The following is a 13,193-nucleotide window of genomic DNA, read 5'->3' on the forward strand; positions in this document are numbered from 1 at the left end:
CATAACTCTGGATGTGATCATACCCACTGGGGTATGTGCAGCTGCCCAATGGACATGTCTGTCCATCTCATGCCCTTTGCAAGGAACAGCAAGAGCCAGGTCATGCATAGCTGAGCAGAGCCCGCCAACACCAGGCTGCCCTCTGCACGCATGTGGCTCTTGATGTCCCCAGCTTCCTGGAGGGCTGGTGCAGAGCACGGAGCAGACTAGGCCTCCAAGGCCCCCGTCCTTCTCTAAACTCACGCTCCCGGGCCCCAGCAGCAGGAAGAGGCCTTGTCCCCCACCCCCACCCCCGTCGTAACGTGCGGGCTGCAGCTCGGGCGGGAGTCGGGCTGGGCAGCCGTTCCCTGAGTGTCTTGGAGTCTGCTTCGTCCCACCCATGGGGCAGATGGTGGTGAACATTCTAAAGCTGGACGTGTTAACAAAACACCAAGGTGCTGCTCACACAGGTCACCAAGGTGACTGTGGGTTTATCTACCGTCTGGTGGGTGTCCCCATCAGCTGACTCAGGTGAGAAGCCGCGAGGAAACAGAGAAACCATCCCACTTTATTGTGAGCAGGTGCTCACTGGTGTCCCCTGAATTACCAGGACGGGGAAGGCCAGCGAGCTCCTATGAGACAGTCTGGGGGCCTGAGGTCTGCCGGGCCCCCTCCGCAGGCCCCCCTCCTGCGGCAGGCTGCTGTGGGTGTGCAGCTGCAGTACTCTCCTCCATGGACTGTCTTGCCTCCTGGTGATGGGCATCAATGCTTATGTCAGGTCCAGCTAGGCTCACAAGCACTGTCGGGGGTCCCGTGCGTGAGGGCACCTGTCTGCTTCAGCCCATCCCCCACCCGCTCTACGACAGGACAGTCAGGTGCATCCTGGGCCTGGTTCCACCCTGTCGTCAGCAGCAGCTGTGAGGGGCGCTGGCCGGCCCACGGCCTGGAGGCTCGGCCTGCCTAGCTGTCGTACCAGTCCAGGAAGAGCAGGGAGAAAGAACACATGACCAAGAAAAAGAGGATCCACACGCGGAAGCCAGCGTTGTTCTTGATGGCCTGGGGGACAGGAACACAGGGCGCTATCAGAGGGGACCGTGGCAGCAGCACCCCCGATGCCCGCGTGGTCCTGGGCTCACTCCCGGGTGCCATCAGAGGGGACTTGGTGGTCAGAGCCCCCGAATGCCCATGTACCCCATCTTGGCTGTGTGTGGAGCACTTGCCTGTGCCCACCGTGGATAGACGGGGGCTGCGGTGGCATAAAGAGGGTCAGAGAGCCATCAGGACACAGGCTCACTGTGCGTCCCTTGCTGTCAAACTATACCGCGTGGGTGATCCTGCCCGTTCCCTCGGGAACACGACACCTGAGCACGCACTCATGTCTGAGTGGCCACATGGACCTAGGCCTGTGGTTCCGAGAACACAACATCAGCAGTGCTCCTGGGATGGTCCCTGTCAGCCCAAGCTGAGGGCCACCCCAGGAAACAGCCCACCCGGCAAACGGCTGAGCACGTTCTCCACAGACGGTGGCCAGGGCTGGGCTCAGGTGGTCCAGGCTTCCTGGGGGCGCCACCCCTGGACTGGGGCGCCACACTGGCCCAGAGTTTCCTGGAGGCTAAGGGCTTGTGGTCCAAACAGGGAGGTGGGCGGGGCCCTGGGGCAGCTGGGATGGGCTGTGTGGGCAGCCCTGCCAGTGAGACTCGAGACCCCCCCTTCCCCAGACTCAGGGCGGCCGGGCACCCACCTCTCTTATGTCTTCGTTGCCCTCCTTTATGTTCTCTGTCGCCCCCACAACCAGCTGGTGGATGCTGTCAATCTCTGCTTCCTGTGGACGAAGACAGTCAGTCACTCCTCCTGCCCAAGGGGAAGCTCACACCCCCACTAGGACCCCACAGGGACCCCACAGGGCAGAGCAGAAACACAGCCACTCCTGCCCAAGGGGAAGGTCACCCCCACAGGACCGCGCAGAAACCCAGCCACTCCTCCTGCCCGAGGGGAAGACAAAGCAGAACTGCCCCGCAGGGTTCTCCAGGGCTGTCAATCTTCACAGAAACAGAATGGCCCATCTTTCTCCCAAAAGTGGCTGGTGGGAAGCCAAGAGCAGCGAGCTGCACTCCCTCGGTCCCATTCACTCTTTGCAGAGTCCAGAGAGACGCACCAGGTATGGGCTTTCCACTCACACGCTCGCGTGTTCACCAGCGTGTCTGGGAAAAGGAGCCGAGGCAAAACCCAGTGTGCGACACAGGATGCCTGCAGCGTCCACTCCAAGCGGGCGAGCGGACGCTTCCTGTGGGGCTAAGCAGCCCCCGCGCTGCCGCGGTCTCTCATCCTCCCGCTCAGGCAGCGGTGGTGCTGCAGGCACGCCTCCTCTAGGTGGCAGTGGTGCTGCGGACAGTCCCCAGGTAACCCGGACTGGGGGCAGGGGAGGGAGGTGCATGCCAGCCCGGTTTTTAAGGAGTCTGACTGTCACACGGACACAGACTGGGGGTGGTGGGACTCTAATCACACTTTGGAAGATGTTGAAGTGGAAGCTGACCATTGTCACCGCTCCTAAGAGAGCAGTCACTATGAACAACCTTCTAACCCACGTGTTGGAAGCGAGAATGGCCAGACTTCGTCTGACCTACTTTGGTCATGATGTCTGAAAGAACCATTCCCTAGAGAAGGACATCATGCTTGGTAAGGTGGCGGGTCAACAAAAAAGGGAAGGCCCTCAACGAGATGAACTGACACAATGGCTTCAGTGATGGGCTCAGGTACAGCAAGGATTGTGAGGCTGGCACAGGACCGGGCAGTGTGTTGTTCGGTTACATAAGGTTGCTCTGAGTCGGAGTCATCCTGACTGCACCTACGCCCACCACCACCACCACCACAGATGAAAAGCAAGGCCTGATGGGTCTCAGGTCTAGAATGTCCTGAGGGTGCACGGGGCGGGAAGCGGGAGCCCGCATGGAATGCCGGGAGCCCTGGGCCGCACATGCTGCCCAAGCTCTGCAGCAGCTCCTCCCAGGGACACGTAAAGGCCCTCGGCAGCAGGCTCAGGGGAGGACCGTCGGAAGGGACGCAGCTCTGAGTTCCCCGTGTTGGCCACAGCCCTCCCTGGCACCGAGATACATGGTGCTTGGGTCCACCTTGCCAGGAGGGAGGGCAGGGGTTGTGCTGACGACACAGAGGACTGCCCAGACCCGCCATTCCACACCTAATGTTAATAGACTCCACACCCGAGTGCCTGCTCTGGGCCCCGGGTGTGCCGGCCCTCCCTATTCTGAGTGGGGACTGAGGGGGTGGCCTCAGCCCCATTATACAGGAAGACCGGGGCCCAGGACAGCCAGTTCCCACCCCCCAGGCCGCTCTGCACGACCTCTGAGAGGGAGACCCCATTTAACTTTTTATGTGACGTGCAGGTGCTCATCACATTGCAAAGTCGACATGACGGTGCCCAAACAGTTCCTGTACGAGACCCGAGAGCTTATTTAATGTGTCCTGAGACTGAAGGTGTGTACTTCGACACGGCTTTGACACTGGCTGTGTGGCTTAGGAACAGCGGCTCTGTGAGGGAAGTGTCCACTTTAACACCCGGGAGAAAGAGCACCGTGTCCCCAGCCCTGCCCGTCTGTGGATGCTAACAACAAAAGGCCAGCTGATCAGCCCTCTGGACTCCATGCCAGCTACTGGTCGAGGAGTTCAGAGCTGGGCAGATGCAGTACCGCACGGGACGTACGCCCTGAACAGAGAGCGGGGACTTCCTGGGAGGACCCGCACCATTCCAAGGCCCTCTGTAACACCTCTCATGGACAGGCTACCCCAGGTACTTCCTGGGTGGTCTCTCTGAACCTCACACCAGCCCCACAAGGGTCACCTCCCTGTCTTAGAGATGGGAAGGGTGGCTCAGAGAGGTGACGTGGCTCACCCAGGGCACCAGAACCAGGACTGGCCTGGCTCCCTCCCCCACTGGGCTGTCCTGCACCACCTCGTCTCCAGGGCCCTGGGCGGCCACTGGTCCTGCCTGGCAGCCTGTGGGCTGCACATGTAGCTGGCCTTCCCACACAGCATGGCTACTTCAGGGTTGTGGGCTTCCCACTAGCTGCCATACTTGGCCCTGGCTACACAGTGAGGAAACCATACGGCTTCGGAAGTGTACTGAATTCTTAGCATATTTATCTTTGAAGCTAAACTTAAAAACTTTTTCTTCTTTTACCTGTTGCAAAACTTTTTCCGTGAATATCTCTTGAAGCCTGGAGATTTCAACCACTTTTCCTTCAATTTGCCTTCATGGAAAGAATGAACAGACGGTACATTAGTGGTCAGACGGTGCATCAGCAGTCAGATGGTGCGTCAGTAGTCAGAGTTAGCGGTCAGGGGGTACGTCAACGGTCAGATGGAGCGTCAGCGGTCAGATGATGCATCAGTGGTCAGACGGGGTGTCAGTGGTCAGAGCGTCAGTGGTCAGACAGTGCGTCAGTGGTCAGACAGAGCGTCAGCAGTCAGATGGTGTGTCAGTGGTCAGATGGTGCGTCAGTGGTCAGAGTTAGCGGTCAGGGGGTACGTCAATGGTCAGACGAAGCGTCAGCAGTCAGATGATGCATCAGTGGTCAGACGGGGTGTCGGTAGTCAGACAGAGCGTCAGCGGTCAGATGGTGCATCAGTGCTCAGACGGAGTGTCAGCAATCAGATGGTGCATCAGCGGTCAGTTAGCGGTCAGGTGGTGCATCAGTGGTCAGATAGTGTGTCAGCGGTCAGATAGTGTGTCAGCGGTCAGATGGTGCGTCAGTGGTCAGACGGGCGTCAGCGGTCAGATGGAGTGTCAGCGGTCAGATGGTGCGTCAGTGGTCAGATAGTGCATCAGCAGTCAGATGGTGCGTCAGTGGTCAGAGTTAGCAGTCAGATGGTGCATCAGCGGTCAAACGGTGCGTCAGTGGTCAGATGGTGCATCAGCAGTCAGATGGTGCATCAGTGGTCAGAGTTAGCAGTCAGATGGCGCATCAGCAGTCAGACGGTGTGTCAGCGGTCAGATGGTGCGTCAGTGGTCAGTGTGTCAGCGGTCAGATGGTGCGTCAGTGGTCAGTGTGTCAGCGGTCAGATGGTGCGTCAGTGGTCAGTGTGTCAGCGGTCAGATGGTGTGTCAGTGGTCAGAGTTAGCGGTCAGATGGTGCATCAGCAGTCAGATGGTGTGTCAGTGGTCAGATGGAGCGTCAGCGGTCAGTGCCGGTACTTCCATGGGAGCATCACGCGCTCTCTTTGCTGTGAAACACTGGGGGTAGGGTGGCGCAGTGTCAGCTGGGAGGAGGGAGGAGATGGGAAGAGAAGGGCCAAGTCTACACACTGCTCCACGTGGGGCTGGTTCCTCTTTAGAAATACGCCCCACCACGTAAGCAGCTCCCCGACACCTAGAGGTGTGGTCTGTGTGGTCCTTGTGTTCTGAACCCTGAGGATCCTGGGACATGGCACCCCATTGCCTGTGGCCTGTGTTGCCCACAGACCACATGGTGGGGATTCAGGAGATGCCAGAGGGCTCTGGGGCCACGTGGTTACAGGTGATACAAAGGCTGGTCCTCACTGTCAGGCCTACTTCCTGCTGATTCTGTGTGAAAATGTCCCATGTCTGCCACTTCAGTGTGTCCTGAAGCATGGCACTAAGCCACCATCCTTCTTTCAGGGCCAAAAGGAAGGGTCTGGAGTAGCAGGTGGGGGGTGGGGGGCATATAAGTTCAGAAATGGAAGCCAGGGCTATCGGAGGCTGATGCCAGACAGCTGCAGACCACAGGGGGTGGGGCCACAGGTGGTGGCAGGGGACCAAGACCCCAGATCTGGGAGGAAGCAGAACCATGAGGAGCCCTCACTGAGTCGCCAGGAAGAGGGAAGGAGAGGGGACCTGGTGGGAAGACGAGCTTCCGGCTGGGGAAGGAATGGCTGGGAGGAGCTGAAGGAGAGGTGTGGTGGTTCAGTTTGTGTGTCAGCTTGGCTGGGCCTGGCTGAGTGGGCAGCTGGATGGAGTTATTCCCCACGGTGAGACTGCTAATCGGCTCCATGGTGGAATCTATTGGAGCAGCTGAGTAACGGCTGTAGGGATGTGGTCTGCTTCCAGTACATAAGAAACAGCTCTGGGAATGGTCTCCAGCTTATGGCATGCTTGAACCCTGCATGTAGCCATCATTGGTCAACAGCCTGCCATGCTCTGCCAAACATGGGCCTTTCAATGGACTTAAATTAATGGCCTGCCATGTGGTTTGGTAACATTAGGACTGTGCCTTTTTACTTGTCAACCTCGGGCTGGTCAGTCTCAGCAGCCAGGAGCTGTTTGAGTGAAGAAAAGCCTCGAGCTTCAGTGGGCGGGGAGCAGGAGGTAGAGATGAAACCCAAGGTTGAGGGGCTTTCATCCAGTCCATAGAGCCTGGCACTTTGAACTCAGACTTAAAGCCTCCAAACTGTTAGAGAATGAACTCCTGTTTGTTCAAGCCATCCCACTGGTGGTATATTCTTGTCAGAGCTGCATTAGGGAACCGGAACAGGAGGGAGAGCTCAGCCCGTGAAGGAAGCACCTCTGGGTGCAAAATGCCAAGCACGGGTCCTGCCAGGGACCTGCACCAGCACTCTCCTTCCTCTGCGAGGTGCCTGTGGTGTGGCCAGGGTCTCAGCGCTCTGGAGGCCCCAGGCTTACCTTCAGGGACACTCCTGACAGGCGTCCCCACCCACACCGAGGCCTCCGGTACCAGTGCTGATGCACCTGTGTGAGTGGGCTGCCCTGGCTCTGAAAGGCCCCGCTGAGCCAGCTGCAGGAGGCCACATCCCATGTGCCCCCGTCAGCCATCCTCTGGGCGGCCCCATTCAGAGTACTTACATGTAAGCAGCCCCGATGGGCTGTCAGTGACATTCCGCTTACTCTGCAAACACCCAGGAGCCTCAGGTGAGTCAGGGAGCAGTGGCAGGTGCTGGGCACCCCACAGCGCCCCCTCCCCCAAAGGCTCACCCTGGCTGCGTGTGGCCCGTGTTCTGGACAAGCTGGAAACTAGGACATCAGCTGGCGTGGAAACCACGTACCTCACTTCCTCAAACAGGCTGCTCATTTCGCCGATGAGTCGCTGGTTCTCTTGTTCAAACTGTTCAGAGACAATACAGCAGGTTAAGGCGACATCACCCTGTCTGAAAAGCAACGAGGACAACGGAAGGTCCAGCCCAGCGGCCTCCTCGTGGACGGAACTGCGGCAGGAACGTTCCCTACTTCAGGAGGAAACAGAAGCCCAAGGAACGACTGGGTGCCGCAGCCCAACTGTCTGCGTGCACCTCTCACATACTTGAACCTGAAACCGGCCAGCCGGTGTTTCTGACTGCACGGGCCTTGGGCCCCTGCAAGTTTGCGGCACACACCACAATAAAGCGAGTGTCGCAATAGAGCACGTGTTGCAATAAAGTCGGTCACACGACTGTTTCTGGTTCCCCAGTGCACATAAACGTGCTTACACTACACCGGAGCCTAGTAGGTGCGCATGATGAAAAAGTGACGTGTTGTGAGAACAACCAATACGTGACAGACACAAAGTGAGCCCACACTGTCGGAGACATGGCACTATCAGGCATGCTCGGTGCAGGGCTGCCGCGAACCTTCTGTCTGCTGTCCTGGAAGGACTCTGAGGGCCTTGGGTCGCCCTCCCCTCCTATCCTGCCTCAGCCTGCTGTTTTTAAATCCCCTGCTTGGGGAGGGTCTGCAGAGGAAGGGAAGCCTGCCTGGCAATGTCACCTGAGGTTGGTGGCTTGTCAGCAGGGCAGAGGCCGAGCTGCCACTGGCCCCGGGTGCATCCCCATCCGCAGCAGCCAGTTCTGAGGCTCAGGCTGGGTGGCAGTGCGGCCAACGTGGGGCTGGCAGAGCCAAACCAAAGGAAGTCCCCGAGACTCCGTCCCCGTGGCACGGCCAGGGCAGGCCCCTCATCCTCACCACTGCGCCCTCTGGCTCCCCCTGAGCAACAGCTGCTGTCCAGGGCCCTCCTGCCACCTGCTCCAGGCCCCGAGCTGGAGTCTGCGCCTCCTTTCTCTAACTGGCCTAGCGTTTCCTGCAAACACTGTCACTCTCTGCCCGGTGGCGGGCAGCGCACGCCTCACACTGCCCATGCGACTATGTGCTTCCTGAGGGCAGGCACTATCGAGTGGGTCACACTTGGCCTCCTGTCAGGCCCACCCACCAGTATCTCCTGAGGGGCTCTGCCTGGAGGCGCAAATCTGACTGGAGAAGGCCGTGAAGTGCGAATGGAGGGAAAAGCCGTGGCTTTGGAACTGTGCCGGCGCAGGGCTGTGCGGGGCACGCACAGCAGAGCCTCCTCCAGTCCGAGCCGGCCTGCTCTGTGCATGCCCCGCGGTCCCCTTGCTCTGTGCTCTCCCCCACTGCTCGCCCGTCTCCCCTCTGCGGCTGCCACACTGTCCCCCAGCCCAGGCCTCACTCACCAGTTCCTCCTCACTGGCCTCCTCCCCAAGTCCGCTGCTTTTCCCTCCGGCTTGCTCACATCCACTCCTTCCTGCTGTCTACGCCCCGCCCCAGAGTCGCCCAGAGTCCTCCAGTCTCTCAAAGGCTCTACCATGCCCCAGCAGACCACAGGGAGCAGCCCTGGCCCTTCAGGTCAGCCAGGACACATGGGGTGGCCAGGACACAGGGCCCTGGGCGCGGTGGCCGCTGCCCGCCTCTCTTGCAGACTCCACCAGTTCCCACCTCCCTCTCTCCCCTCTACACACTGGAGTTATCCCCACTGGGGATGCCCTCTCGGACACGCAGGCAGACCCACCCCACTTTCTGGAACTCCTCTTCTCTCTGGACAAAGTCCCCTGTGCCTAATTTCACTCTGCATTTCTCACACTTGTCTTCCCTTCTGGGGTGGGGGGTGGGGGGGCGTGCCGTTCTTTTCGGGACCACGAGCCTAGCATGCAGGCTGAGGACTCGGGGTCTCAGCCTAACCTACTGGGCAGAAAATGGGTGGGCTGGTGAGGCTTCTGGAAGGGTAAAGGCACTGGGGAAGTTCCTGCAGGACCCCTCAGCCCCCAGCAGGACCAACCAACCTCATTTACCACAGATGAGTGTGAGGCCGTCACCTCCTGAAGCCTGGCCCCAAAGAACCGATGTCATAACCAACCAACCCTGTTTCCCACAGGTAAGTGTGAAGTCTGACTCCAAGAACCAACGTCATAAAGAGCCACCCCCATTTCCCACAGACAAGTGAGGCCACCACCTCCTGAGGTCCTGGCCAGGCTATGACGTCACCACCTTCTGCTAGGTTGCAGAACGATTTCCAAAACTGGCTAAACTGCAAACCTGTGCGCCTCACCTCAGCCTGTGGAGCGAGGCAGGAAGCAGCCAACAGCCAGGTGGCAGGCTGGATGGCAGACAGCCCAAGGGCCTCATGGGGACTCCCTGGCTGATGCCTTCCCTGTGGCCTGTCGGCTTCTCTCTGAGCACAGGCAGTAAATGCAAGGGCCTAGGTGATGGGGGAGGTGGGTAGGCAGGGCCCTCAGTGCTGGGCTCCCTCCTAGATGGTTTGGGTTTCTCACCATGTACAGGGCGGCTTCCTCCTGCAGGCTCCCAGCATCCTACCTCCAACCACAGAGGTAGAGCGTGGTGTTTAAGAGCCCAGCACCTCGCTGTATGGCCTTGGCAGGTGACTCCAGCCTCCATAAAACAGGGCTGGTGACAATCCCTCCCCCACGGGACTGCAGGAGAATCCAACCAATCCGTCCGGGCCCAAGCAGTCAGATCCGTTACGCAGTGCGTGTGTTAACGTGTTATTGTGTTAGTCAAAACTGCTGTACAGCTGATTTGTTCCATTTAGTAGACAGACGATCAAATAAATCAAACCCAACTCGCTGCTGTCGAGTCAATTCCTACTCATAGTGACCCTGTAGGACGGAGCAAAACCGCCCCTAGGGTTTTCAAGGCTGTCAATCTTCATACACGCAGACTGCCACCTCTTGCTCTTGCGGAATGGCTGGTGGGTTTGAACTGCTGACCTTCTGGTTAGCAGCCAAGTGCTTAACCACCGTGCCACCAGAGCACTTCAGGCTTTCTGATAGAGCCCTAAATTGTCTGTAATCTGGCTTAGCGGATACAACCCACGTTTGGAATACCTTGTCACAGAAATCCTGTTCTAACCTAATCTTCTTTGCTCCTGTATCATTTTAAAAAGACAACCACTCACCCACAGGCCTCTGAGACTCACAGGAGGCTCGCAGAAGTGTTTGCTTAGCAAAGAGCCCCGGCCAGCCAACTGCACCAACGACTGTGGCCACAGGACGAGGGGCCTGGGCTTGGCTGGAAAGCAGTGCCCCCTACATCGGAGCCCACCAGAGCAGCAGCACGCGCGCTCTCTGCCAGCCCTTCCACACTCCTGGCTCTGTGACCTGCACCTGGCTCTCCACGCCTGTCCTGTGGGCCGGGAGCCTCCCACCTGCTCCTCACCCCAGGGTCCGGATCCCAGTCCCTGTGCAACGGCATCAATTCTTCTCATAGATTATCCTTCGGTCTCCCTTATGCGTCCCGCAGCTCTCACAGGCATATGAGGTGGCTGAGAATGCCACGGCTTGAGTCAGGCGCACCTCAGTCCTACAAGTGATATTGCTGCTTTTTAATACTTTAAAGAGGGCCCTGACAGCAGCAGTGCCCAGTGCAGCCACCTGGTGCTTCCATGCGCCTAGGATTGGAGGTGGAGACGGCAAAGGACAAGTGTCATGTGGATTTAAGGCACCGGAAGTCACCTTCATGTCTTCAAAATTTCCCATGGGATATATCCATGAATGCAGGTGGTTTCACTTGAGGCCAGGAACTGAACATGGTCCAAGAACAGGAGGTATTTTCTCAAAGATAACATCAGAAAACAATTTGGTTCCACTCAGCCTGACCACAAAACATCTGCTAATACTAATGCAGGGCCATTAATGCACCTGCACCGCAAGCTACAAATGGAAATTTACTGTGCAAATCACAGCACGCCCGCGGCCACTCTGGAACACGCAGCAACCGCTCCTATGGGGGAAATCATAAATTACACTGCTACTGTAGGGCTTAATTCAGTATTCTACCCCAAGGAGAACTCAAAACACAATGATTATGAATTATGACCACAATCTGCTACAGCACTTTCCAATTCAGAACCTCTTCCTGTTCAGGGCTGGGCCTCTGGAATGAGACTAGGGTTACTCAGATATGAGCTTGGCTGTTATTCCCAATTAGGAAAGAAGTTAGCCTGTCATGAAAGCACTGACTGTTACGGCATGCTGCCCGGTCCATGGGCAGAGATGCGAACATGAGGGCAGTCCTGCTGATCGTGACTGCATCAGTTGTCGGTACCAGACAGTGCAGCAGCCGGCCTTCCTGAGATGGCCGTTCATCTTCTTCATCAGTGACCTTCATCAGTAAGTGCTTCAAGCCCTCTTTCAAAAAGCAAGGACATGTCATCTGCATATCACAGGTTAATGATGCTGTGTTCTTTTTAATAATGTCAAGCTTCTTGGATTATTTGCTCAGCATATAGATTGACGGAGTACAGTGAAAGGATACAATCCTGACGCACACCTTTCCTGATTTTAAACCACAAAGTATCCCTTGTTCTGTTCGAAAGAGTCTCCTGGTCTATGTACAGGTTCATCAAGAGCACAATTAAGTGTTCTGGAATTCCCAGTCTTTGCAGTGTTATCCCTAATTTATTATGACCCACAGTCGAATGCTTTTGCATAGTCAATAAAACACAGGTGAACATCTTTCTGGTGTTCTTTGCTTTAAGCCAAGATTCATCTGACATCAGCAATGATATCCCTCATTCCATGTCCTCTTCTGAATCTAGCTTGCATTTCTGGATGTTCCCTGTCAATATACTGCTGAAATCATTTTTTAAAAATTATCTTCAGCAAAATCTTACTTGTGTGTGATATTAACGATATTGTTGGATAATTTCCTCATTCTGTTGGATCACTTTTCTTTGGAATGGGCACAAATATAGACCTCTTCCAAATTTCCAAATATGGCCAAGCAGCTGTCTCCAGACTTCTTGGCATGTTAAGAGTAGAACTGCTTTCCAAGACTGTAACCTTTACAACACGGCCTCAGGAGTGGAGGAAGACTCGTTAACTACCTGCAATATGCAAGATGACACATTCTTGCTTGCTGAAAGTGAAGTCTTGAAGCACTTACTGATGAAGATCAAAGTCTACAGCTTTCAGTATGGATTACAACTCAACATGAAGAAAACAAAAATCCTCACAATTGGACTAAGCAACATCATGATAAATGGAGAAAAGATTGAAGATGCCAAGGATTTCATTTTGATTGGATCCATGATCGATGAACATGGAAGCAGCGGTCTAGAAATAAAACAATGTATTGTTTTAGGCAAAACTGCTGCAAAAGACCTTTTCAAAGAGTTGAAGAGCAAAGATGTCACTTGGAAGACTAAGGTGCACCTGACCAAGCCATGGTATTTTCAGTCATCTTACATGCTTGTGAAAAACCTGGACAATGAATAAGGAAGACTGAAGAAGAACTGATGCCTGTGAGCTATGGGGTTGGCAAAGAACACTGCATATACCACGGACTGGCCGAAGAACGAGAAGATCTTCTTGGAAGAAGTGCAGCCAGCATGCTCCTTAGAAGCAAGGACGGCAAGACTCCGTCTCACGTACTCCAGACGTTTACACAGGAGGGCCCAGTCCCAGGAGAAGGACATGACGCTTGGTAAAGAAGGTCAGAGAGAAATAGGAGACCCTCCACAGGATGAACTGACAGAGTGGCTGCAACGACGGGCTCAAGCACAGCAAGGTACGTGCGGCTGGTGCAGGACCGGGCAGGGTTTCGTCCTGCTGCACGGGAGGTCGCAGTGAGTCAGGACCGACTTGACAGCACCTGTCAACACCTGCTGTTTGTCAGGGACTGCCACGAGAAAGTCACCACACGGGAACCACTTTCTCAGCTCTCTCAGGCTGAGCACGGGATTATGCTAGGGTTGCCCCTGACCACAGGCAGGGATTACATTTGGCCTGTCCCACGCTGAGGCCCAGGGGCGCTGTGCACAGACACCACGGCAAATGAGCTGGTCAGGGTGCTTGCCAAGCCTCTTGGTTTCTTTTTGAATCTAACCCAGAGATGAGAAACTGTGACAGTCAGTGCCGAGGGGTGCGTAGCTGAAAGGGGGCCGCGTTAGCAGTGAAGGTGTTACTGTGCTCTGCTTCCAGACACTACTTCTGTTTGCCTG

General features: G+C 56.3%; 1 protein-coding gene across 1 annotated transcript in view; it reads right to left on the minus strand.

Annotated features, from left to right (window-relative positions):
- Positions 1-939: 939 nt before the first annotated feature.
- STX18 (syntaxin 18) overlaps positions 940-13,193 on the minus strand; it is a 180,497-nt gene continuing 168,243 nt past the window's right edge. Inside the window, exons 9-12 of the mRNA XM_007948791.1 lie at positions 7,015-7,073; positions 4,175-4,244; positions 1,721-1,801; positions 940-1,035 (exon numbers count right to left, since the gene is read on the minus strand). Of these exons, the coding sequence (XP_007946982.1) occupies positions 940-1,035; positions 1,721-1,801; positions 4,175-4,244; positions 7,015-7,073 (306 nt within the window). The remainder of the gene's footprint in view (positions 1,036-1,720; positions 1,802-4,174; positions 4,245-7,014; positions 7,074-13,193) is intronic.

The sequence above is a fragment of the Orycteropus afer genome, unplaced genomic scaffold (assembly GCF_000298275.1).
Source record: "Orycteropus afer afer isolate SDZICR_OR568_19922 unplaced genomic scaffold, OryAfe1.0 scaffold00224, whole genome shotgun sequence".
Lineage (NCBI taxonomy): Eukaryota > Metazoa > Chordata > Mammalia > Tubulidentata > Orycteropodidae > Orycteropus > Orycteropus afer.